The 27,047-nt window shown below is 35.9% G+C and overlaps 1 protein-coding gene across 1 annotated transcript in view; it reads left to right on the forward strand.

Moving 5' to 3' along the window:
• Positions 1-3,033: 3,033 nt before the first annotated feature.
• Positions 3,034-27,047, forward strand: part of LOC145662641 (myotrophin) — a 31,174-nt gene continuing 7,160 nt past the window's right edge. Inside the window, exons 1-3 of the mRNA XM_081728412.1 lie at positions 3,034-3,191; positions 15,282-15,392; positions 20,029-20,112. Coding sequence (XP_081584538.1) covers positions 3,123-3,191; positions 15,282-15,392; positions 20,029-20,112 — 264 coding nt within the window. The 5' untranslated portion in view covers positions 3,034-3,122. The remainder of the gene's footprint in view (positions 3,192-15,281; positions 15,393-20,028; positions 20,113-27,047) is intronic.

Here is a 27,047-nt window from a genome sequence, read left to right on the forward strand (position 1 = left end):
TTCTTAGAGATAGTTGGTTCATTCCTATCAGGTCCTTTTTTCCGCTTCTCGAGAATTTTCCGCTCCTCAAGAAGTGTTTCTATTCACCCCACTAATTAAAAATCATAATAATAACCCAGTAAAGTTAAATTTTGATTAAAATAATTTACAAAAGGAAAACTTTTACTATGAACGTCAGTAAATGAAACAACAAACTACAAAATGGGCATATGTTCAAGTGCAACAAATATGAAAATGCCATACTTACCAAGAAAGTTTGAGGAGCGATAAAATACCGTGTAAGATTTCAGTAACACGTTAATGCTACTGCCGTCTACCTCAGTGTTCCCAACTCAGTAAAACATTTTGTCTCTGCCCTGAACACTTTAGCCGTATAAGACTATGTTAAGAAATTTTAGTTTTCCTGATTAATTTATAGTCCAGATAAATCGAAAACTAATCTGGAAGTTTTCTTTCTATTCATCCCCCATGTTTCTATTCACCCAATTTGACGGGGGGGGGGTATAATTGCGTGTTATCTCGATTCCACTTCAGAAGGGCACGGACAAAAAGGAGAAGACATAGGTCTAATGTTACTAGAGAAACGGCCCAGGTCAAAACTGTCCCTCGACAGAAGGACCCGAGTTAAAATGGCTTTTCGTCAAACAGAAGCTAACAAAAAGGCCCTGTGTCACAAAAAGGGCATAGGTAAAAAAGCCCGTGCATCAAATGGGCCCCGGTCGAAAAGGCCCTGTGTCAGCAGGACTATGATTAAAAGGATACCGTTTAACAATACCACATCTCAGAAGAAACCTGAGCAAAATAATTTCTCTCCAAAATAATCTGAAGTTAAAGTATCAAAAGCGCATAAAAATAAAAGAAAAGAATGAAAAGAAGAGACAAGAAAAGAAATAAAGAAAGGAAAGTAATGTGCGGATAATACTTATTTTATTTATGTTGAAAGTACATACATGTGGTTCGGAATGTGTACATGTTCCACTTATGTTGTTTTATGAATGTTTGTTCTCAATTTAATGCTTTCCATGCAATTGAACTAACGTTTAAAGAAATAAACCATATGCACTATAGTATATTTAATTTAACTTCATTCTGTAGAAATGGAATCTTTTTTGAACAATCGAAGTTGCTGAAGTTAAATAGATTCTACAAAAAGATAATTGAGGGCACGTAGTAAATTTGAAACATTTCGTAATAACTGCAGATTATAAGTTGTATCACAGATCGCGCGTTGTTCATAAAGTGGAATATGGAACAAATTATATTAGCTGTATATTCCATAAATGGATGAGAGGAACAGTTTTTTTTTCATACATTACGAAACATCGCAAAGCGTGGACTTTAAAATACTATGACAGTGCAGGGAGATATCGGAAAAATCTCAAAATTGATCCTTAGGGGTTCGAAACCCATCATGAAGTATCTATATCTCAAGTATCAACTTTCCACGACAATTTTGACTTCCAAAACCAGAAGTAGGCCTATATCTTGCAAACGATACGCGATATCGCAAAAATAATCGAAAAAATATCCGTGTCGAATTTTGTCGTTACATACATGTGCTGAGTTTCAACCCCCATCAACAATTTTGACCCATTATAATTTTGCTTAATTTGACCTGGCAACCATGATGTGAAGCAAACGAAGAAGTCAATTAATTCAGAAGTAAATAACTCGAGTTCAACAATCATGTTCTTCTAACACAAAAAAAATAACTACTATTCATAGAATACTCCTTTTTCTTTCTTTCACTTATATGGACTTTTGATACTTTGATCTTAGGCTATCGCTTTCAGATTCTCTTGATATGGGGCGTTTTGACCTAGAACATTGTGACATGGAGCCTTTTTCACCGGGTCCCTTCTCAGTAGTGATCTTTTGACGTGGGGACTTTTCAGACGGGATTGTTTTGACCCCTTTAATTGAACAGGGCCCTTCTGATTTAAAGAATTTTGACGTCCAGGATCTTTTTGATATAGACCTCTTTTGGCGGTGGGCCATTTCGAATAGGGTCTTTTTGACTCGAGGTTTTCTGTTCTCGTCCTTTTCTTACGGCGCTGCTAACATGAAATCCGTCTAAGTTATAAGTATTATTGGAGAAATATCTCACAAGCGTATGCTTATTAAGATTGAAATGAGGAACATCGGAATATCTTTCAAAAGGCTTTGAAGATAGGGAGGAAAATATTTTGACTAAAATACAGAATTTAAAAGTTTACTCTAAAATTTCAACTATTATTGTTTGTCTATATAACATAGATATTTTTAAAAGGGTTGTTAATGGTAAGGGTACCAAAAGCCGTAAACGGGTTCTGCTGAGTTTTCTAGAAACGGGTAATGGGTCCCTGCGCTTAATCTAAGCAGATTTTTCTGATAAAAATGCTTAAGGCTCTGGAACCTAAACAGATATTTTTGAGAATATTTTTGAGGGCTGGTTCAGGAAAGGCAACCGGTTTTCTCAATAAGAAAGGTTTCGAGTTCAGAATAGAAATTATTTTTTCTGAGAATATTGATTTTGGTTCTGAAACCAGAACATGTTTTCTTAGCAAAATGTGTTTAAGTTGACCAATCGAAATCATTCTTTCTGAAAATATGAGTTTCGGTTGAAAAATTATAATTGATTTTTCTGGAGAACATCGATTCAGGTTCTGGAACCAGAATCCATTCTCTAAGAAAAATAGGTTTCGGTCCCAGAATCGAAACTATTCGACTTCAGAAATAATGTTTGCTGCACGTGGACTAAAGGGAGGGTAGTTCGCCAATCACTGCAGTATTCTTCCATACTATTTTTTAGGCAACAAAGGTCTCTGACCATGCTATTGCCTGTATTTGAGGGCAGGCCCGTAGTCAGACCAAAAATTAAGGGGTGCGGCCAGATCCAGCTATATTTTAGTTCAATATAGTATAGTTCAGTATATTATAGTTCAAGAACCTTTTCAGTAATTTGGTCGGCATAGCTCCATAGCTGTGACCGTAGTAAGTATTAACCATTCTTTTTGGATTGAAGAAAGAAAGAAAGAAGAATACCGACTTGCGTAAGTGAAGAAGAAGAAGAGTAGCCGTCACCGGTTGCCAACGCTGAGAGAGGGAAGTAGGGCTGTTATTTTGCAAAAGAAATAGACATAATGAGTGAATTAGTGTGGGGAATTAAAAATGGAGATTTAGAACAAGTGAAGGATATAATTGAAAAGAAGGTAAGCTACAGTAAATCGTAAGAACTACCATATTGGCAAGGTTTTACTTGGTATGCGCTTCGTAAATGCAATAAGTAGGAGTGTGTAAAGTTGTTGAAATACATATCATGACATGTAATATCTTTTGATATTTGGATGTATGTTTTCCATTTGTGTTTTATGATGTCGTTTAATACGAGCTAAAGCCAAAAGAATTATAGGTTTTAGGCATTTTTGTAAAAAAAAAAGTTTCATTTTAAAAATATACTTGAATTGAAAATTTCCTTCGAATGATGTAAGAGAGAGAGACCTATGTAATATGGCCAATCCCTATATATTATAATTATTCAAATGCTTTAACTAATTATATTGTGCTTTCTGCTACGTTGTAATGCGTTGCAGTGATTTTTTTTTTTTTTAACTTTAGTAAACAGGTTATCTTAAGCTTCCTGTTATAAGTTAATAGAGTTTCCAATGATTCAGGATCAGTCATAAACAATCTGTGGATTAAGTTCTGAAGCTGATCACTTAGTAAATCGAGTCTCCAATCATAAAAACACACCAGTGTACATTTAGAAAATACTTAGAAAGGAGTTTCCTTCTGTACATTATGTTATTATTGGAAATCACACGAGAAGAGTAGCATAAAGTAGCGTGCAGGTGTAGTTTTGGCGCACCATTAAAAATAATTGTTGAAAAATTGTAATTATCTTATTATCTCCTAAAAGATCTGCTATGGGCGACATGAAAAATCTCACTTGACATAGATAAAATTCAAGGGGACCACCAGAAGTAATTGTTGAAAAATTACAATTCTTTTTCGATTTGTGTATAAATACGGTTTCCGAATGACAGCATAATAACTACACTGCAAAAGCGCAAACCAACCTGTGCTAGGTGGCCACTAGAAAGCTCGAATGTTATCTAATCGGGTCAGTGTAGGGCGAATCTGGTGGAGCAGGCGCGTTGGCGACAGTAAAAAGGAAGTGGATTTTGGCAAATTGCGAATTTCGGTAGCACTTGTCATGGCTTTACACTAGTAATGTTCCACTTGTAAACATAAAATACAGCTAATGTTCGCTGTGCAGAAATACATGGCCGGCGATAAATAACATTTAATAGAGTCATCTTTCTTATGCACTCACTTATTTTATCCACCGTAAAGCACTTTTCATGATTTTACACTAGTAACCCTGCGCTTGTAAACCTGAAATACAGCTGTATTACTTTGCATAAAATTTTGCCGCCTGCAGAAATACCTATAAATCTTGCAAAATATGGTGCGCCAAAACGACAACACCACGATCTAAAGTAGAAAAGATTACAGTGTAGTTCACTCGAGCAAACGGTTCGGCCAAACAAAATTTATAGGTATAATATGATGTAAAGCATTTTTCGTAAAGGATTGAAAGTGTGAATATAAGTAAGGAGTGTGTTTAGCAGAAAGGGTCCAGAAGCACGTAAACACGAAAACTTTACAGGAGAAATGGATAGATCAACTACTTAGACGTAACTTAACGTAACTAAATATAACCTAACCTTAGTTAACCTAATATTAAGTAGAAATAAGCGAAATTCTATCATTTTTGGAAAATTTTGCTGGACCCCTACACTAACATAACATAAACCTAACTTAATCCAAACTTACCTAAAGTAACGTAATGTGAACAGAAATTACCAAAATTGTAACATTTTTTAGAAAATAGATCTGGACCCATTCTGCTAAACGTAGGCCGTAAGTAATTACTGTCAGTGTGTGTGTATGTGTAAGTATGCTCTTCCACTATCCTCGTTTATGCGTATATCCCGTGTCGCTGACGCTCCTGCTCCCTACGGATGTAACCGCTCGGGCCCTCCTGCTGGGCTCCTGTCATCCTTATATAACATTCATGCTTTTTAGTGTCCGCCTACCAAAGTTGGTTCGTGTTTTGTGCACTAGTTTTTATGCCATATGTCCACCCTATATTTATACTAAGCCATCGTGAAGTCAATCTGCAAGTAGTAATGGTGCTCCTCATTTAGTTCATACTGTGCTAAAGTACATACAAAGCTCTAACCTAACCTGAAATGTAAGAAATATGTCAAAATTTGATAGAATTGTCTGCCGAAGTAATGCTGGTTTAGGTTATATCACATTAGTTACCAGTACCACGTACAAAGTTTACCACAATAAAAGCGAAAATAACCTAACCTCACATTGTAAGGAGAAGGGCAAAACTTGTTATAAACTTTTGATGCAGCCTCAGTTTACGATACCATGCATGACTTCATGACTTACGTACTTCGTTCATCTCGAAATATACTCCAAGTACCTTATATATTATTTCTTACGGGAGAAGTTGCATTCCTGGGTGCAGATTCACATTACGAGGCCTTAACCGCTAAGGATATAAGAAGTACAGCAAGCGGACATAACGCCATAAAAGCGACAGTGCAGAAAACACAACCAATCTATACTGGGTAGCCACTAAAAGCAAAATTTGTAACCCGTATAGACTGTTGGGCCTACGCAAGGGTGCGTAAGGAACGCTTGTTAACGACCGTGCGTATGCGCATAAACAAGAATAGTAGAGACACACTATGTTTCTTGTGTTGCTAGATGGCTTACCTGTCGGAGAGCTTTATCGTTACGGACCATGGCTTAATTTTTGAGCATGTTAATTTACCCATAAGTAATCAACTATGAAGTTCCGTTAAATCGGCAGGATAGTAAGTGATCCGTAGTGTGTGAGTACTCTCGTTCTATACTAATATTAAACTTATATAGTGGGCTTTGTGGAGAACACACATCGTGTACTTTTTTTTTAGTTCTTCCGTTTCTTTCCACTTCGGTCATTCCGCAATTGCCATCCACCTCATTAACACTGTCTCCTTTAGCCTCGATGCATAATCATAGGGTTTTAAGCCCAAATAAATGTGAACTGCTCTGTATGGATATGTGGAAATGAGAAATTACCGGAAATACAATGTCAGAATCTTTTCTTCCTTAATGTTATTCTAGGAAAGTGAAGTAATGATTGTGCTGTACATTTCAAATATAGGAAATTTTTTAAAAAGTAACAAATTTTAGGCTTGTTATAGTATCAGAGGTAGTAAAATGTCATTTTCTGTTATGTAAAATCCTAAAGAACTTTTTTAAAAACTCTATAAAATCCTAAAATACACTTTCTAAAATCCTAATTTGAATTTTCTGGCACCTAAAATAAAAGCCCCGTAGCAGAACATGCTTCGATCTGCGATGTGACCGCAGAAAAGTTGCCACGCCTGTGCAGAAAAATTGCCAGTGGAAAAAATAAATAACCAACAGAAAAGTATAAAAATATGCCTGCTATGTGTAGATGACTCGCATAAGTATAGTTTTAATTATCCTACGTCGCGTAAAGCGTATTTTTAACTCTTCTGCAGAGTTTCTGCAGAAAATTTTTGACTTACAGAAGCTCATCGCGGAAAGACAAAGTTCTGCCACCGGGGGTAAAAGTAACGTAAAGTCAGTGAGAGGAATGTCGTCAATGAACAAGAAGCTTTTACAACACATGTCTGGGCTTTGACTACTAAAGATGCCCAAATATGTTCTTATCATCCTGCTCTGTTGCTGATAAAATGTCAGTTCCTACATAAGATCTGCTCCAACCCAACTGGAAAGAAAAGCACACGCTTAAGATGGGTTTATACCAGCACCATTTCAACATCCGATAGGTTGAAGCTACTAACGATGTTTTCAAGCCAGGTCAGAAAATTTAGACAAGAACTACCTCAAAAGCAGTTGAAACAGTGGTATGAGTAAGAATCCAACGTGTACTGAAGACATAAATGTTGTTGATGCTTGCTACAGCAAATACTTTATTATCATTATGTAGAGAGTCACCTTTGAAGCTTTGACAAATTGGCAAAAGAATTCAATGGGTTAGATTGTCATAAAGGTCAAAAAGCCTAGGACATTACTAACATGACTGCAGCAGCTGCTGCTGTGAGCAAAACTTATTAAAAAGGTAAGGACTTGAAATTTGAAAGGAATATCCTAGCTTATTGTAAACATTGTGGCAATCAACTCAGTTCCTCGAAATTTTGTGAACTACGACCAAAGTTCTGCTCTTCAATTTGTGCTTCTGGAACACATTCAGTGTGAGAGAGAGTGAGAATATATATATATAATTCACCAAAATATGAAACTGATCAAGAAAGCTGTGTAGATTGGGAGCAAAACCCTGTATGCTGCAACGCTGTGAGCAATGCCCAGAAAAATTTCAACTTGTATTATTTGGGAATTATTTTCAATGACTATAACCAGGCTAAATGATAGAATCGGAGTTGTGAAAAACCCAGATAAAGAAAGAAAAAAAGCTCATAGGGTTTTAAGTAAACTTGGGATTTATTTGGCGAACTTACGTTTTATTAAATTTTGTACGTATACATTCAAGCAGTGTTCTTACGTAAAATACTATTTAAGTATTCATGCTCTATTGTATACAAGAAATTATGGAATTCCCTTGTCACACAAAACGGATTCGTGAAGCTCGATCCACCTTTCGTGGAACACACTTTGCGCCATTGGCACTTTTATATTTCGGTTCTTCAATCCCTGGGCCAGCTCCTGACTGAAGATTCCTTTAGTTTTCCGTCAAAACACACCATCAAATATTGGGATAGTACTTCAAAGTCAGGGGCCAGAGATAAAAGACCTCTACGAGGATGGTCCAAAAGGTAATACCTCCAAGGTGGTACCTTCTTGCGTTTGTCAAATAGCACCGATACAGGTATCAGGGAAAAGCTTGTAATGTCAGCTACAAATGGCGTCATCATTTTTCAACGTAGTCCCCATTACGAGCAACACACTTGCGCGAACACTTAACAAGTTTTTCATGCCGTCAACGAAGAATTGTGGTGGCTGCTGGCGATGCCATTGCTGAACTGCAGCTTCCACCTTCGCATCACAACTGTAGCGTTGGCCCTTAAGGTGATCCTTAAGTTCAGGGAAGAGCCATAAGTACAGGGTAAAAGATCCAGACTGTACGCAGTAAGGTGGAGAAAAAATAATAATAATAAAATAAAAATAAATAAATTTAAAAAATCATATTTTCGATTATGGAATTTTAATGGGGCGCAATAGTTGGTATTTTCATGCTAATCAATGGAAAATTAACGAAAATAATTACACTCTGGATCTTCTGTTCGCGCAAACGGCCTAAAATTTTTAACAAAATAACAAAAAACACCAAAATTTGCCTTTATGCTAGAAATATATAGATTACTTTTTCTTTTTTTTTTTTTTTTCATTTCTATAGCGTCCAAGTGCTTTATTTTAGTTGTGTGAGGTCATGTTTGTTAATAATTCGTTAATGTGAGTGATTTTTGTACATTTTATTTTCATAATGATTTTGCAGCTCTTCGCCCATTTCTCAACGGTTTTTATTTTATTATTATTATTTTCTTGAAATGACCCAGAACTCACCACGAGGAGGTGTCTGCAATTCGAGTTCTACCCACACCTTATCCAACCATCCTATTAATTAGGATGTGCTAAATTATGTTGATTTAGTCAAGGACGTTGTCTTAAATTCACACTTTTTTTATTATTTTATCATCATCTTTGGCATTGTGAGTCTTGATATGGGAAATTTAGGAAGTCAAACTCATGAGCAAATTTGTCATGCATTAAGTGATAAGATAGTTTCTGTTGCCAAACTTTTGAGCATTAGTAGGGGAGACAGCTTATATTTTCTGCAATCTATCATCTCACTGTAGTCCCTGGCATCAAAATTTATTGAAGGTGCCATAAAAGTTCTAACAGAGCAATTCAGACAGGGCAGTGTGCTCCAGATGTGGCTATAGGAGGTCCTGGACCTCTCAGTTACTTCCGATGGCTGAGATGTGCAAACCGGGTCTTACGGTTGTACGTTTCTCAAACAAAGCCTACAAACGAACTTAAAATTTCTTGTAAACTACATTATAAAGACATGTACACCTGTCTGTTTCGACATAGAGAGATATCAGTCAGTGAAATATTGACCTAAACATCGCCAAACAACATTAAAAGAATCATCGGTCCTGTGATTGAGAATAGCGTCCTTCTGTCATCCAGAAAACATATTGTTGGTTATGACAGTGGATAAGAGACAACATGTCCGAAAGTTGGTTACAGGAGAGTGCTAGAGCCAAGAAATCAAGATCCGAAGGGGAAATCTTTTAGAACTTTTGTAGCACCTTCAATAAATTTTGATGCCACGGACTGCATTGAGCTGATAGATCGGAGAAAATGTAAGCTGTCGTCCCGTCCAGTGCTCGAAAGCTTGACAACAGAAACCATCTTATCACTTATGCATGGCAAATCTGCTCATGAGTTTGACTTCTTAAATTTTCCATACCATACTCAGGAAGTTGAAAGTTGTGTCGAATTTGTCACAGAGTCTGCAGGAAAAGTGTGCGGACTGGAAAACAGAGATGGCAACATTAGAGCGACTTTGCTCTCAATACTCACAATGCCAAAATTTGATTTAAGACAACATCCTTGATTAAATCAACATAATTTAGTACACCCTAATTGATAGGAGAGTTGGGTAGGTGTGCGTAGAATTCGAATTGCAGCCACCTCCTCGTGGTGAGTTCTGGGTCATTTCATTAAAAAGAAGAGAAAGAAAAAGTTGGTGAAGAGCTGCAAAATCATTATGAAAATAAAATGTATAAAACCACTCATTAACGAATTAATAATAAACATGACCTCACACAACTACAACAAAGTTCTTAAACGCTATAGAAATTATATGTATATATATATATAGTGATCTGTATATTCCTTGCGTAAAGGTAAATTTTGGTGTTTTTTATTATTATTATTTTTTTAACTTTAGGCCGTTTGCGAGAGCTGAAGATCTAAAGAGTGAATTTTTTTCGCTATTTTGCCATTGATTAGCATGCGAATATGCAACTTTTGAGCCCTATTAGAATTCGAGACTCGAAAATTTGTCCTGGGTGCACAACCTTCCGCAGTCAGAAATTCAATGACAGCTCGCTGTTTCAACCAGACGTCACCACTGGATGCCATGGATTGCTCCATTACTCTGGAACAAGAAGAGATACGAAAGTGAAATAAGTGGCATTCTATAGCTTAAACATCACTGCATTAATGATAAGCAGTTCAGAATGTTTGCAGTACTATTGGCCAAGTAATGGGTTTGGAGGCATTACTTTCTGAATCATCCACGTGTATTATTATTATTATTATTATTATTATTATTATTATTATTATTATTATTATTAATTAATTAATAAGTCTACTTTATTGAAAGAACTGAAGTATTGGAGTTTTTTTTTTAAAACTCTCATTTCCAGTTGCAAATTTACTTTGTTACAATAGATTTTACGATTAAAGAACCTTTGTAACAGAGATAATCTTACTATGCGTCACATATTTCACCAGACACGCACAAAGAATTCGTGTATTTTCTAATCCCCTTTTTAATGAAACTCTTTTTCACTCTTATGTGAGTAATTAATCCAAGTGTAATGTTTAGAAATAAAGATATATTTTTAGAATTTTTTTAACTGAAACCTTTGTACTGTCTGATTTAAATTGGATTTTACCAAAAAAAAAAAAAATGGTTTGAGCCTATGTAATGACTATCCAAAGATTACGTTAAGACAAGCCGAGGTGAATTTAACTCAGAAGCTTCCAGTGTACAGAGCTGTGAAACACAGTCTGTGTTGCTGTGCCGAGCCTGTCCGTGACTGAGATCGGCCACCAAATATAGTGATCTTTATTTCTTAGGTCATGGACTACTCGACCACTAAATTTGGTTTAGATCCGGCCGAAATAAAGTAACACACATACACATGGAGTGAAACTAAGTTCTTCATGGAAGAAACTATGCTTACAGTGGGAGCTAAAAAAAAAAAAAATAAATAAATAAATAATGTTTAGTAATTTCGTGTTCCAAGTGCAGCGTTTTCGGTTTGTAAGTAACTGGCACACAGAAAAAGACATTTTATTAATTTTTTGTACTAATACGCGAGTATTATTACAAAAAACAAAGGGAATGTAGTCGTTTTGCTTGTTATTTCAGATTACAATTGAACATAGTCACAGCAGATTTGATCGAGTGTGAACAAAATTCGTTGTTCTTGATCCACATTTCTTTTAGTAGTACTCTGTTCGGGGATCCCCTTGTGATAAACATATTTTAAGCCAATTCTGAAACAATGCGTGTAGTGAAAGATGATTGAAGAAAATAATTATAATCGCATTAAGGTTATTATTTCAATCTAAGTTTTTTGAGGTATATTTTTGGAATTTCGTGGGGAACAGGGGATTGTGGGCTTTTTAATTAGTTTTACTCATAAAACCTACTGGGTATTTTGAGATGGAGAGATTTCAACAAATCTAGATAGAATGTAACCAATGGATCCATACTGACAGAGACACATTGCAGACATCTCATGCAGTTGTCGAACATTTCACAATCAAGAACACTTATTACTTTAGTTGTGGATCGGCTGCTCAGTATAAAAATTTTATTAAGTTACGTTTATATGAAGAAGACTTTGACATCACTGCTGAATATAATAGCTCTGTAATAAGCCATAGAAAATCTCCTTGACGACATTCGAGGAACAGCTAAGAGACTAGCAGCTCGTGCTAGTTTCCAGAGGCCTTTAGGTGACCAAATATTGACCCTATATGGTTTGTTGAAATTTTGCCACGACAATATTCCAGGCATGAAGTTGTTCTTTTAATTACACATATATTCAATCTGATTAAGAAAGATTTAATCAGGGGACAGAATTGCTGGAACAAGATGAAATCACAAATATAAGCCCATTAGTTTCAATAAGATTAGAATAAACAGTGTCTACCTAATGATGCTGCACCATTCATAGTTAATGTCTTTGAAACAGAACACGAAATTCCAGCTATTTTAATTGAAAGTTTAAAACCTGGGCAGTATGTTGCACGTATGTACGAGAAAGTATTAAAAAGTTAATGCAATCACCTAGAAGAAATCCACTCTAAAGAACTCTGCCACCATGATAGTATTAGTCCTTCTCTACGGAGTCACTGTGCCTAGCGAAACATTTTTACCAGTGGCTCCTCACTTTCCGTAAGCCCGTTTTGTAAAAGTCTGCAGTTTGGCTTTGAAATCACAGAAATGACGTCATCCCTACTTTCAGAATGGCGTCCTCTGAGTGAACGCTTCATTTCTACAAAGAGTCACTTGGTGCTGTGTCCAGTGAGTGTGGGAGGGGAAATATTTTATATCCTAATTCCACTGCCTTCATCATGGATGCATGGGCGGAATGAGCTGGTGCATTGTCTGCCAACAGCAGCACGTCTTTTGTGACAGTCTACGACGTTTCTTCTTCAGTTCCCCTCGTAATTTAGTCATGAGATGAAAATAATAGGTACTGGTAATAGTTTGTCCCTGTAGTAGGTAATCTGTCATGATGACCCCTTCACAGTTCCAGAAAACGGAAAGCATCACCTTGGCGGCAAATCTTATGCACTTGTGCTTTTTTTGTGTGTGGGGGGGGGGGAAAGAGGCGAGGGTGTTCCATTGTTTACACGTTCCCTTTATTTCTGTGTCCTGAAGACAAATCCAATTTTCATCCATTGTCACTAGACTGCCGAAGAAGTTCTCTTCATCCAGCTCGGTAACATATTCTGAATCAGCGTCAAAAGTATTCCAATTGTTCAAAAGACCAGATCTTTATGTTTACCACAATTTCCAAAAACGCTGGGCAAATTTAGTACCTGTGCACCTTCGCATACGGATCAAAGGTGAGTGGCCTATCTTTCACAGGCCATGTACATACAACCAAAGCATATATTCAACTGACATTTGGCACATAACCATCAAAAACAATATAGAACCTTCCTTTTTTTTTTTTTTTTTTTTTTTTCAAATTTTGGAAATGGTCGCTTGGGCCCATGGTACTCTAGATGTGGAATAACTCTTCGTTACAGAGTGTATTTCTGCTGCCTTCCAGAAATACATATATGTATTCAGCAAGCAATACATGCCATTCCACCTCCATAGCAACGTAGGGCTGAGTAAATACTATGAAAAAAATATTGTTGCTTCTAGCAATAATTCTTAAAAATAAATGAATAAATAATAATAATAATAAACCCTCTAAATTGTATTTTACTGTTTTGGCAATCACTGTCGTATTCATAGGTAGGGTGACTTACATATAACTCCTGTCTCCTCTCAGAATATCATCGTACGCTTATTGCGTGTCCCCAATGGAACAGTGACGAAGTTAATATTTTTGTTATTTATCTTTGCTTAAATAGCTCTTTTTCAAACGATTTTATTTTCTCTCCCACCGGCTACAGTGAACACTGCACTAGGCCTTTCGTAACGACAGTTGTAAGATTGTTATAATTTTTACACACACTTTAACATACTACTCAGTTACTTGAAATTCTTGTTAAGCAATTATTATTATATATTTTTGAACTTAATGCTAATGTCGAACTAAAATTGTGCTGGCTCAAGTTTTCATGACTAACTGTATACAATTAGTCATGAAATCTTGAATTCGATGTAGTATTTTTAAGAACTCTATATCTTTGTGAAAGTTACAGGATGCATATTTAATATTGAAAAGAGAAGAAACAATTCGTACCTTGCATCGTGGAAGTAAAAATCAAAGCACAATTGTTACCCTTAATTTGCGTTGAGTGCGAGCGGTCCCAGATTATATTAACTGTATAAATTTGGATCAAACTGTAACTTGTTGTTGTAATAGTAATAATAACAATGTAACAGTAATTACAACTGTATAGTTAATTGTTAAATGTTGAAATATAAATTTATAAGAATGTAAAAATTAAAATTATACCACAGTAATTGCACAAGCCCCCGAATTTAGTACAACTCTGAAGATAAATGCAGTCAGTACTTTTGAAACATCAGGCAAGAAACTAAACATGGATGGAATATCAAAGTTTTTTTTTTTTTTTTTTTAATTAAAATTATCAATGTTAATTATTTTGAAGGCCAAACGCACCCCTCAGAATTCAGAATGAAGTTTAGGAACAAAAATCAAAATTGTCAAAGACCTATTTTCTACTTGCTTGACCGACGCTCAGTCGTCTAGTAAACTCAAGCTATTGTCGTTTCTCATCAATTTTTATTTAAGTTAGATCGTATCAAAGTTGACCTGTACTTCAAGGAATGCCGAAATGAATTTCCCTAAAGGCGTTATGGGAACTTATGTGTAATCGGTCGACACCACAGCAACTTCTTAGCATTAATATCTTCAGTCATCATATACTCCAGGTACAAAATGACATAGATTACCTTTGCCTTTGACTTTTTAAAATAATTTCACAGTCCAGAGTCTGCTCACTTAACGTTTACACAGAGCATCTATGGTCTAATTAATTACATATCAAATTCAGAACTTTAAGCATACTTAACAGGATCCAGCTACTAATTTTCTTCAATATCCTTTCAACTTCTATTGACCAGTGTATAAAGCACTTTCAGCTCAATTAGTAAGATTCTTTTTCGGTTACATAAAACGAAAGGTTACTGTAGATTTATTTATTTATTTATTATTTTAATGCCATATTCCGTGCACTTTCAACTGATTCTTCATGTTTCTTACATCATCCTCTAATTGTGTCATTTTGTCATTACTTTATTTTATCTTCTAAAAAAGTTAAAAAATATCCCTTCCATTTATTTTTGAACATACATAAAGCGGTTAGTGACTATATCCTAATCTGAACTTTTCGACCTTTTTTCTTCTCACATTCTTTTCCTTTCCTTCTACTTTCGTTTCTGTATTTACCGTCCTTCTTATCCTTGTATTTCTCTTCCTTTCTGCGAGAACTTGTTCTTATGTTATCTTGTCTTCTTATCTCTTACGTCTATCATATTCTGTTGAACTTCCATCATCTATGTTCTAATTTTCTTAGTAAATAATATAGTATGTTTACAAACTGTTATGAACATGAATCAGTTCATATCCTTAAATGCTTAATTAATTTCATTTAGTATCAGTATTGTTCCTGATATTATTTTTAGCTTGAAGATTTAAAATGCTATCGATGTACTGAGTTGGCTTCTTAATGTGGTTTACACTAAGATTTTCCTTTTGTTGTAGGCAATTGATGTGAATCAAGAAATAGATGGTCGACCCCCTATTAATTATGCGGCAGATTACGGTCAAGTGGATGTAATACAATATCTAATATCAAAAGGAGCAGATGTAAATGTAAGTAGTCACATAAATTCAACTTAATTGAATGCATAGCAGCTTTATATATATATATATATTAAAATGCTACAATACCAATTAAAAATGCCTGCGCTCCCAACCTATAACTTTGGCTTCCAAATCTTTCATTTACGGTGTGTGAATTCACGTTTAACAGAGACAAACATTTTAAGTATTTGAACTTTAAATAGTCTAAATTAATTAACTATATCTTTTTCATAAAGTTTATGATATAAAATTTTGCCTTTTATGCCTTATGATATTTTGCCTTATGATATAAAATTTTCATAAAGTTAATGATATAAAGCCTTTGTATTTTAATAAGCCTTCTCTAAAATCAATGCATGTGAGTTGTGCTTCCATCTTCCGAGTTCTTTTAAACTATAAGTTGAGGATATTTATATGTTTATGGTCAATCCTTTCGACAATGATGTAATGCAACGGAAATAGTACTTTGTGAAACACTTGGCAATATTTTGTTTTGCGTTGTTTTTTTATTATTTATAAACGTACTAGCTAAGATGTAAAACATAACATATTTTAGCATGGGTTGCCACTTTTTATAAAAAGAAGAAAAACTTACCAAGGAACTAATTTTATTTTACGTATTTAGGTTTGTTGCTTTAAAGACGTGCTATTATAATTTCGTTGCCACATGACACCTTATATTAAATTTGAACCATAATCATTGTAAAAAAAGAAAAAAATACTATAGCGGTTATTCCTGAAGGACAATAAAATATTCGATTTATTTAACACTTACTGTACAGGTAATACTGTATGCCGAAAATTTTACCGTAGTAACCAATACACGTAATACTTTGCAGCTGTGCTGTAATACTAAAAAAAATACAGATAAGTTTTTTTTTTAGTATTTTTCGATTTTTTTGAACAATACTATTACTTATAACTGCAAACACCACGTTCTAGCACTATAATTATATCAATATCCGTTTACTTTAAAAGTAAAACCATGATGTTTTTACTATTTTTTAACTTTGCATTTTCACTTAGTTTTTGCTCATAACTTTGAAGAATAAAATGCACCAAGAAATGTTGTATTGGAAATATTCAATTTCTTTAAAAGATATACTTATCCTGCTCATCAATTTATTATTTTTTACAAGTATTGTGAAATAAGTAACATACTTCAATCTTTTTTACTTTTTCTTGCCGCGCAATTCCAGACGGTGAACAGTTTAACTTACTCTCTTTCTTTACGGAATTTTTTTTTAAAAGCATAACATACAAATTATAAAGACTAATTTTGACAATTGTAGAGACACTAGTTAAACAATCTTAAAAACACACCAAATCAAAAGAGTGAACCATAATTAGAATTACATAAACAAATGAAAACAGATAAAAGCATTATAAACAGAATATTCAAAATATTGTAGGGAAAAAACTGAACGCTACAATGAGATCTCGGAAACTACAGGTTCTAGAAGGATGACGTTTTCACTGATCGATTGGAAATTTTGCGTAGATTGTCCACTTCTAATTGAATATTAAAAAAAAAAAAAAATGGGCATTATTTCTTTATTACATTTTTTTAGGGTACACTGGAAGCGTTGAAATTAAAAAAAAAAAAAAAAAACTAAAGCATCATATCCTACATGTTATACATTCCAACACCACATTGTTGTATATTGGGGTTGTATATGTCTCAGACGTATGTTTCATGGCCAAATAATAATGAAAAAGGAAGGATAACCATTTCTCGAGTCTAAGATAAATCTTTATGTTTTGAGTGTTTTGCCCAATGAACACCATATATAACTGACATTATAATTAATTGTATATGTAATGTATTTGCTTATTACATACTGCATGCAAGAAGAAAGAAAAGACTGGTCATACTTGAATTAGAAACTCCAACCGGAAGTAGGCTCAAATCTTGCAAACGGTGCGAGATATTGAGAAAAAATAATCGAAAAAATCTCCGCTTTATGATACCCCTTGCCGATTTTTTTTTTTTTTTTTTTTTTTTTTTTTTTATATATATATATCAAGATGTCCTTCACTTGTGTCTGTAAAGGACCATGTACATGTATTGTGAGGTATGAGGAGATTTATGCTCATATGCGAATGATGCGCTGTGTAGAGAGCGCAGGTTCAGCTAGTATATATATATATATATATATATATATATATATATATATATATATATATATTTGGTCTAGGAATTAATTCGTGCGGTTGGTACGCACACATTGAAGCTGTAGTACAAACACAAAATACATAAATACCTTAAGAAAAATATTGTCCATCGCTAGCCACCACTTTCGCCCATCTGTCAGGCAATGTACGGATTCCGTGGCGAAAGAAGTCCTCATCCTTGGAAGCGATCCAGTCAGAGACCCATGTTTCGATATCTTCTGAAGAAGTAAACCGCTGTCCAATCAAATCGTTGTTCATGCAATCGAACAAGTAGTAGTCCGAAGGAGCAACGTCTGGTGAATACGGCGGGTGGGGTAAAACTTCCCATCCGACATTTTCTAAATAGGTTTTGACCGGTTTTGCGACATGTGGGTGAGCGTTATCATGTTGAACAATAAGTTTATCATGTCTGTTCTCCCATTCTGGTCTTGTTCTGGCCAGAGCTTGCTTCAAACGCATTAATTGTCGTCGATAACGTTCTCCATTCATAGTTTCACCCTGTTGCAGCAGCTCATAGTACACCACACCTTTCATATCCCACCATATGTACAGCATAACCTTTGCACAGTGAATATCTCGTTTTGGTTGTGATGGACCTGGTTCACCTGGTTTCACCCAGGCCTTTTTTTCGTTTAGGGTTCTCGTAATGGATCCACTTCTCATCACCCGTAATAATTCGATGCAGAAACCCCTTTCTGCTCTGTCGTTGAAGCAGCAATTCGCAAATGGTTTTTCGTCTTTCAACGTCTCTGTCTTTCAATTCATGTGGAACCCAATGTGACATCTTTTGAATCATTCCCATGGCTTTCAAGCGTTTGGAGACTGTTGTTTGATCAACGCCTAATGCTGCTGCAAGTTGTTCCTGCGTTTGACACGAATCCTGCTCGAGCAATGCTGTCAATTCTTCGTCTTGAAATTTTTCTGGCTGTCCAGCTCGCTCTTGGTCTGCCAAGCCGAAATCACCACTTCTAAACCGTGCAAACCACTTCTGACACGTTCGCTCAGCTAGAGCATGGTCACCATACACTTCCACCAAAATACGATGACTTTCAGTCGCACTTTTCTGCATGTTAAAGTAATGCAGCAGGACACCCGCAAAAACACTTTATCAGGCACAAATTGCGCCATGTTCACTTAACTACAAACTGGTGTTGTTGACGCTTTAATCCACTGCCCTATACTACGAACGATACGCGATGACAGGGGTTTGCAACACATGTGTGGATACACGGAACTGTGGGACGCTCCGTTCGTTGCGCCATCTCTTGTCCACCCGCACGAATTAATTCCTAGACCAAATTATATATATATATATATATATATATATATATATATATATATATATATATATATATATATATATATATATATATATATATATAGGATCAGTTTTTGTAACATATTCATTTATAATAGGTTTCAGATACAGCACTATGCCATTTTACACTGAAACATTTTAACAATTTTGTAACGTAACAATAGAATAACAATTTGAAATCAAGATAGTACAGTACAATGGCAACATTACAAAGATAGTTTGTTTATAGATGATCTGAAGGTATGCTCATTTGAAAAACGTCTACAGTTTCTGGTAACTTATTATACATACTAACAATTCGGCTTAGAAGAGACTTTTGGACAATATTAATTCTCGCAGCTCGAGTGTAAAAGAGAGCACTAGATCCTGTTGTTCTAGCGGGTACGCGAAAATAGATCTGACTTAATAACTGTTCATATGATATATGGCCATTTACAATTTTATGCAAAAATATTAGATCAGAAATTTTGTTTCTTACTAGGGGAGGTTTGATATTGAGAAATGTTAAAACATCATTTTTTGGAAGTGTTCGGAGAGGTACTCGGTAGGACACAATGGCTAAAAAGAAATTAATTACAGAATTTAAGTTTTTCAGATGAGTAGGGCAGGCCATAGACCAGATAGGAGAACAGTACTCAATAGTGGGAGCAACATATATCATATGCAGTATCCTTGTAGGTATTAATATGTTCCCTATAGTAGAAGCTGCTAAGCTACTTTTTATGTTTCATACATACGCTACCAATACTTGAGGTAATTGGCATTTGGCATGCATAAGATGTATCAAAGTAATGTGACATACTTGGAGTAACAAGTTTATGATGAAAGAGAGAAGAAGAATCAACATTTGATTATCCAAATTCCTCTAAAAGGAACCAACAGATCATTAAAAGTCCAAGGAAGATATTTTAAGAGATTTTTCCAGTTTTGAAGTGAACGTTACATCCTTACCAAATTAAGAATCGATTTTAAAAAGCCAGAAGTTATTGTGTTGTGCCATGCCGATGCACTGACAACACATCACGTCACGAAAGTGTGTAATCTTCCCGGGATTTTTTTAAAAAAATAATCTATTGGTGTATGGCATGATTATCGTTAAAAATTTTCATTGTTACATTCCTTTCTATTAATTTTATTTATTTATTTTTTTAGGCGAAGGATAAGCATGGAATTAGCGCACTTCTGGCAGCGATTTGGGAGGGACACACAGGCTGTGTTAAACTGCTGCTTGAAAAGGTAACTAAATTAGTTAATGAGTAGCATGCAAAAAGGTATGATTTTCGTCATCTCATAATTTTTGAAAACATTTTAGAATTATAATTTTGTAGCAATTTAGTACGTTCTTGAGTCCAAAAATGCAAAGTGAGAATCACTTACGAAATTGTTCTTGTGGGTTCGATTTTCAGTGGAAGAGCATTGTAATCTGAAGGCATTACGGTTCGGATTCCACTTAAACTGCAGGTCCATGTCTCATGTAGCCTCGGTGCTGACAAGAAACACTAAACTTGAATAAAGAACTAACCAACTTATGAATGTATTCATTTGGTAATGAACATATTGTTGATGTAAATGTATCTCTAAAACATTTGCCTGTGTATTACATGAATCTATCGAAGTAGAAGAACGCTACTATCTCAGAATTGCTTTGAAGCTGATTTGCATGTTTCATTTTTATCAAATTACATGAGCTTTAGAATAAGCACACCGGCGGTTGTGCTTCGAAGTTAAGGGAGAAAGTGGTAATAATAATGAATGAATTGTTGGAATGATTAAAGTGGAAGGAAACGGGAGAACATCAAGAAAACCAACACACACGGTGTTTGCTCTCTTGGCCCATTTTGGAATTGAACGTGGAATCCCATCAAAGGTGCGCGCTCTAGCACAGCCACCACGATCCATGTGGCTGTTATGGCTATTAGCTAAAATGCCTGTTCTTCGCTCGGGGAAGATACGTTTGTGGAAAATATTTGAACCTTCTTCTCCCCTCCCCTTATAGGATACGCATTTCAGTTAAATTGTAATTATAAAAACGCATAAGATACTCTATTTTGGGCATGAACTTTGAGTTTCCCTATCCCCTTTGTATACGCCGTTTAATCAGTGTGACATGCTAAAAACGTTGAGGCAAGAACTAACTATATTCAGTGATTCATTTTAGACAGCAAGTCGTTTTCCATTATGTGATTACAAATAACGGGACAAGTATTCCAATGTGGCGAAAAAATATGGAAATCGTATATAAACTCTTCATAAAAACATATAATGAGGAGTTTATATAGGGATTTTCATCTTAGCTTGAGAACAATCCTCCCTCCATTACTTTTAAAGTTTACGATAAATTTTCTCAAGTTCATTCGGTTTTGATACAATATAATGTACTTTTCTCTCTCTCTCTTCAATCCCCAGTGCTTGCGATTCAAATCATTCAAGAATCAGTACTCTCCTGTGGGATGAATTGTTCTCTCCCCTCCTTCCAATTAAAAAAAATATATTGACGATATTTTCCGTTACAACTGTTTGATTTTGATGTAATATATCGTACATTTTCTTTAAGAGCTCACAACCATTCACCCTTCATTAAGATGAAATCAGTAAGAAATGGAGTTTGTATACCCCCGTTCCCAATTTTCAGAATTCCACGATAACTTACATAAAACTCATTCAGTTTTGATACAGTATTATGCATAATATATGCATAAGAAAATATGCATAATATTTCTTTGATTGTTTTCCATAATCCCTGTGGTCAGGATTAAAATCAATTAAGAATGAACTGTGAATTTAGCGTCTAAATTTGATATGGATCCCCCCTTCCTTTCCGATAAAAAAAATATGATCCAAGTTAACTTTAGTAGAAATATTAGATTTTCATGAGATAGGGTGTATATTTTTTGAAGCTCCTTCACAATTTTTTCTACTACTTGGATTGAAAATCGATTGAGAATGAGAGTGAACCCTCCCCTCCCCCTGTTTTAAAAAGATAGGTTCTATGATGGCTTTCGTAAATATTACTCGATTTTAACACAACATGATGTAAGTGTTTATTGAGGTTTTCACATAATTCCCACTCTTGTTGTTGAAATCGGTCAAATATCAGGACTCAATTAACCCGCTCCGCGAAGATTTAAATTTTATAACTTCCGTAAAAACACAATTTTGTTGAATATGGTCTAAGTTATTCTGAGGATTTCCAATCGGTTCAATTGCTTGCGGTTGAATTGGGTCAGTAATAAGGAAGCACGTTCTCGCCAATTTTATATAACGTATTTTCTGGAATATTTGTTAAACACACTTAAGAATTCCATAGAAAATCGTGTGTGTTTTGTCGGAGACTAGAAACTTACTTCTATAGTTTAGAGTTGAAATTAGTGAGAGTGAGGATCGCTCACTTCAACAATGCACAGCATCACTAGTTACAGTACTTTTCATCCAAGCTGTTCCGAGGAACTGAGTGAATGAATTAGATGAACTGTGTTCTTATCTGTGTGAAAACAAAAGGACGAAACTAACAGAAACTGAATTCTGCAGTATGCAAAGACGGATTGAAATCGAGAAATAAAATATTGGTGGTATACCACCTCAATAACGTATGTTCAAAATACTTTTAACTTTTACTCAGTATCCCTGTTGCGATAATGTTTACAGATTTACGATAATGACTTGCTTTACTTAAAATTACATCACTGTCAGAATTAGTTCTAAAAGATCGAAAAAAAATCTTAGGAATAATCCAAAAAATTTATCAAAAGATTGCGATCGTGATCAAGAATTTTAAGAATGGTCCAAAAAAAAAAAAAAAATTGTAATCTTGGCCAGTAATTAGTTTTGGATCAGGGGCCACAAAATTTTGAAACTGTTCCTAGATCGAATTTTCGTATTTTTTAGGAATAAGCACATCATACTAAGTTAAGTGGTTATGAGTTTGGGTTTGGCTCTACTGTATGTAGTTCTCCAGATATAAGGCCTACAGGAAGATTTTTGCCTGAAATATATTGAATCTTTTGATTCAATAAATAAAAAAAAGAAAAGTAAACCCACCAATTTAGTTTTTTTTTTTTTTTTTTCGAGGGCTCGGAAAAATGGAAGAATTAAAGAAAGTTCTCTTTTTTAGAATGATTTTTATGTAGTTTACACATTAACAAATGATCTATTGTATACGCGAAAGTCATTCAATTTCGTTCAGTCATTCATCAGATAATGATATTTTCCAAACAGCATTACTAGGCTTACGTTCGTTGAGTATACAACGTACTAAAATTACTTAACTGTGAAAGTGCAGTCTTGTGAAGAAAGAAAGAAGAAAAAAACTAGCCGCCACATTCTCGTTAAAAAAAAAAAAAAAATGTACTCTTACTCTCTTATTTCAAACAAAATTGCTGTAATAACTCTATGTACGGCTCTGAGAATACAGCCTTTTAACCCTTTAAATATGGATTGCGTAGCTAAGCATCGTCCTTAGTATAGATTTGTAGTGGGGATGGCATATATGTAGGCTTTCAATTTGATTCTACTGGATCTAAGTGTGAATGCTATAAATAAACTTTCAGATATTTTTTTCTTCACCATTTCACTTCGAGATTTAATTGTGGTCTTGTTCTGTGAGTACAATGAAAAATAAAAGAATACACCTATTTTCGGAATACTGAAGAACAACGGCAGAACTTCAAGACCCTCTTTTATCCTGTTAGAGGCAGCATTTTGCAAAAATCCCAAGTTATCTGCAGCCTAGGGCACAAAGACATTATTCATACAAAATTTCAGTGTTCTGTTTTGTAAATTTCTGTTTTAAAACAGAGAGAGAGAAAAAAAAAAAAAACACTTGTCAAGAGCAGTGTGTCTGAATTCTTCACTTGAGGGGTTAGAAAATGTGTGGTCATTTTTTATATGAAGAAAATCGTACTTGATAATCTTTGCATTTATCCGAAAAACGTGCGAATTCACAAAATCTTCCCTTCTACTTAGAGAAGCCAGGTGCAGACAGACTCCTCCGTACCCGCCTGATATGCCTTTAGTTGCACTAAAATTAATGAGGTGGTTTGTTTAACATATTTTATGTAGAGGAAATAATGTATCTGACAAGTTTTGAGCTTCGATTAATAACGATAAATTGAGTATTTTTCTGGCTTCCACAGTCGCAAACGTCATAATACGTGTGAAATAATCTAACTGAAAACTGAATATAGTTTATTTCGTATCGTTGTTCTTTCAAGAAGTGAATACCTTAAGTATCACAGTAACATAGATTGTGTCATTTAGTTTTCCATTTGTCATTACTTTAATAACCAGTCATTAGTTTCTCGATTGCGAGAAAAATTCGCCCTTCATTTATTTTAACAAATCTTTGATATAAGTATACACTGCTGGAGTCACAAGTGCTCACTAGTAAAGCGTTCAACTCTGGTACTGGGGATCTCTGGTTCAGATCCAGTCCGCACTAAGTGAACTTCCTGGTGGACGACACCGTGTGCGGGGTTTTCTCGGGCTTCTCCCGTTTCCTTCTACTTTCCTTATTTCACCATTATCATCCATCTCATTTTCATCGCTTCCCTTAGCTTCGGTCCATAATCGTGGTTCGTTAAACAGAAATAAAGAAAATAAGTACACACTGCATTTTACTTAACATTTCACAGGTTTGTTACATTATTTTCCGCTAATTCTTGTTCTCAATGACAATAAGGGAATTTTCTTAATGCAATTCGACTTAAGTCCACATCCCAACTTTGGTGGCCGATAACTCGGGAAGTAAAAGTTTGCACAGGAAAATGTCACATGCTTACCAAGCAATTCAAGTTCTACATCCGTACCAGGTTTGCTCAAGATCAAATGAGTTTTGCACATCGCGGACGATATATATTCTGCTTGAGATTGCTTTCTTAAAAGTTAAACCAAATAAAGAACTAGAAGGTTACAGTTATCCAGAGTGTGAGAAAAGATTAAATTACTTTGAGTCAGGTTAAACAGTCTATATGTTTCAGAATGATCTTTAAACCTAGTCCAAATTATGAAATAATAGCAGGATGTACGTTCTTCTCATGGAAAGAATAAGCTTTATCGAAACTATTTGAAAAGTCTATTTTTTTTCTTTTTCATGATAGTTGTTAATGCAAGTTGTATTTTACAAGAGTTACGTAAACACTCACCGTAGTTTTACTCTTTTAGAAGTCATATTAACTCCATTTTATCATGAACCTCACGAGACTCTTTATATGAAGCGTTAAAGTTGTACTCCTAATAGTTTCAGAACTTTTTTTTTTTCTGTTGAAAGTTGCGTCTTGCAAAATCCTGATTTATCTGAGACTAGGTTACAGATATTATTCCTATAAAATTTCATTGTTTTGTTTGTATAGTTTCAAGTTTCAAATCAAGGTGTTCCTTTTTTCATTCAATTCCATTATTGTTGCTTCGGCGTCGGGATGTGGCGCCCCCATCGCCCAGTTCTTCGGAACTGCAATCAGCCACTGGTCCTCCAGGTTGGGGGTTGTGCCGGCCGATCACCCGGCATTTAAAACCTGCGATCGAGCGTCGTTAAAAATATAAGCCTCGGATATGGACTGCTCTTTCTAGAAGACAACCTTGCTATGGACTGGTTTTGCTTTTGGATTTTCTTGGATGACGCTGGACCCGGGGCCGTGGGACGGAGGAGTGAAGCGCATGCGCACCCAGCAGGAGTGATGCCCTGAAAGGGAATGCTGGGAGTCTGCGGTGCGGGAATCTCCAATGAACCATTGGTTCCTCCCCTTACACGGTGGGACGTGGGTCCTCTCAAAAGTACCCATCAGTCGGCGGTGCAAGTGGATCTGCCTCCTTGTCATTTTGACTTCGTGTCACAGCTTAGCTTGCTGACAAGGGTCATGCAGGTAGGACCTGCCAGCCTCGTTGGGCCACTTCGAACCACGACGGGGAAGCTGAGAGGATTTTGGGCTTTCTTTAGTTATGGCTACGCATCAACCACCCACCCAGGATAGAGAGAGAGAGGAAAAGCTTGGTCTTGCACCAAGATATTTAATTATTAAAGACAGATCAACTGACACTGTTGGCGCATTAAGTAAATTGTCACCGTTTATAGTTTCATCGTCAACTTCATCACATTGCCACAGGAACGTTTCCTCCTGGACATATTCGTAAATTACGGAATGGGACGCTCCTTGTTCAGACGACAACAGACAAACAATCACAATTACTTCTAGCTAGTATGCAGTTAGGAACCTGTTCCTATTCCGTAATTTAGAGCCTCATCGGCAGTTTAAACACTAGCAAAGGAGTCATCACTTGCTTCGATTTAAGAGAGTTACCAGAGGCGGAAATATGTGCCGAACTTATGGATAGCCATGTGACAGACGTCCATCGTATTTACTACGAAGAGAAATGGCACAGTACAGCCCACGGATTCCTATATCATAACTTTCGCTCTACCTGACCTTCCAACGCATTTGAACGTTGCTTACCACCGTTTGAAGGTCCGCCCGTATTTACCACTACCCTTACGGTGCTTTAATTGCCAACATTTTGGCCACTCAGCCCCTTCTTGTCATGCCTCTGCCATCTGTGGCATTGGTAGTTCTGCGGCTCATGGTCCGGCCCCATCGAAGTGCACTAATTGTAAAGTTGACCACCCAGCTTGGTCACGTGACTGTCCTAATTTTATGGCTGAGAAGAAGATCCGTGAATTGATGGTAATCGAGAAGATCTCCGCCGCTGAGGCTAAACGAAGGCTACAGCCAAAAGTCAACTTCGGCACCAGTTTCTCTTCTCTTCTAAGACCAGCAGATCACAAGGTACTCAGACAGTCAATTCTGCTACCCAAACTGACGTTGAGGTTCCCAGTGCGCAGTCTCTTCCAAGGCGTCCCGTACCACTGCTTCTTCTGTGAACCCAGGACTATCCCGCACGAAGCACCGATCATCATCCGCTTCGCAGCCTAAGCTTCCATTAAAAGATCATTCGCCTCCACGAATTGTTAAGCCCATTCCTGCTTCTCAGCCTCCTGCCGCTCCGGCAGCTGGCTCTATCTCGTCTGCTCCTACTCACTCCATAACCCAGTTTTTGAAGCAGTCAAACAGCCAGCCTCCTACCAAACCCCTCACTAAGAAGGAACGAAAAAACAGCTCCAGGCTCAAGCTTCCAAGACTGTCTCTCCCTCTTCCACTGCTTCTTCTACCAAGGCATCGAAG

Source organism: Thermobia domestica, chromosome 10 (assembly GCF_964235325.1).
Source record: "Thermobia domestica chromosome 10, izTheDome1.hap1.1, whole genome shotgun sequence".
NCBI classification, from domain to species: domain Eukaryota; kingdom Metazoa; phylum Arthropoda; class Insecta; order Zygentoma; family Lepismatidae; genus Thermobia; species Thermobia domestica.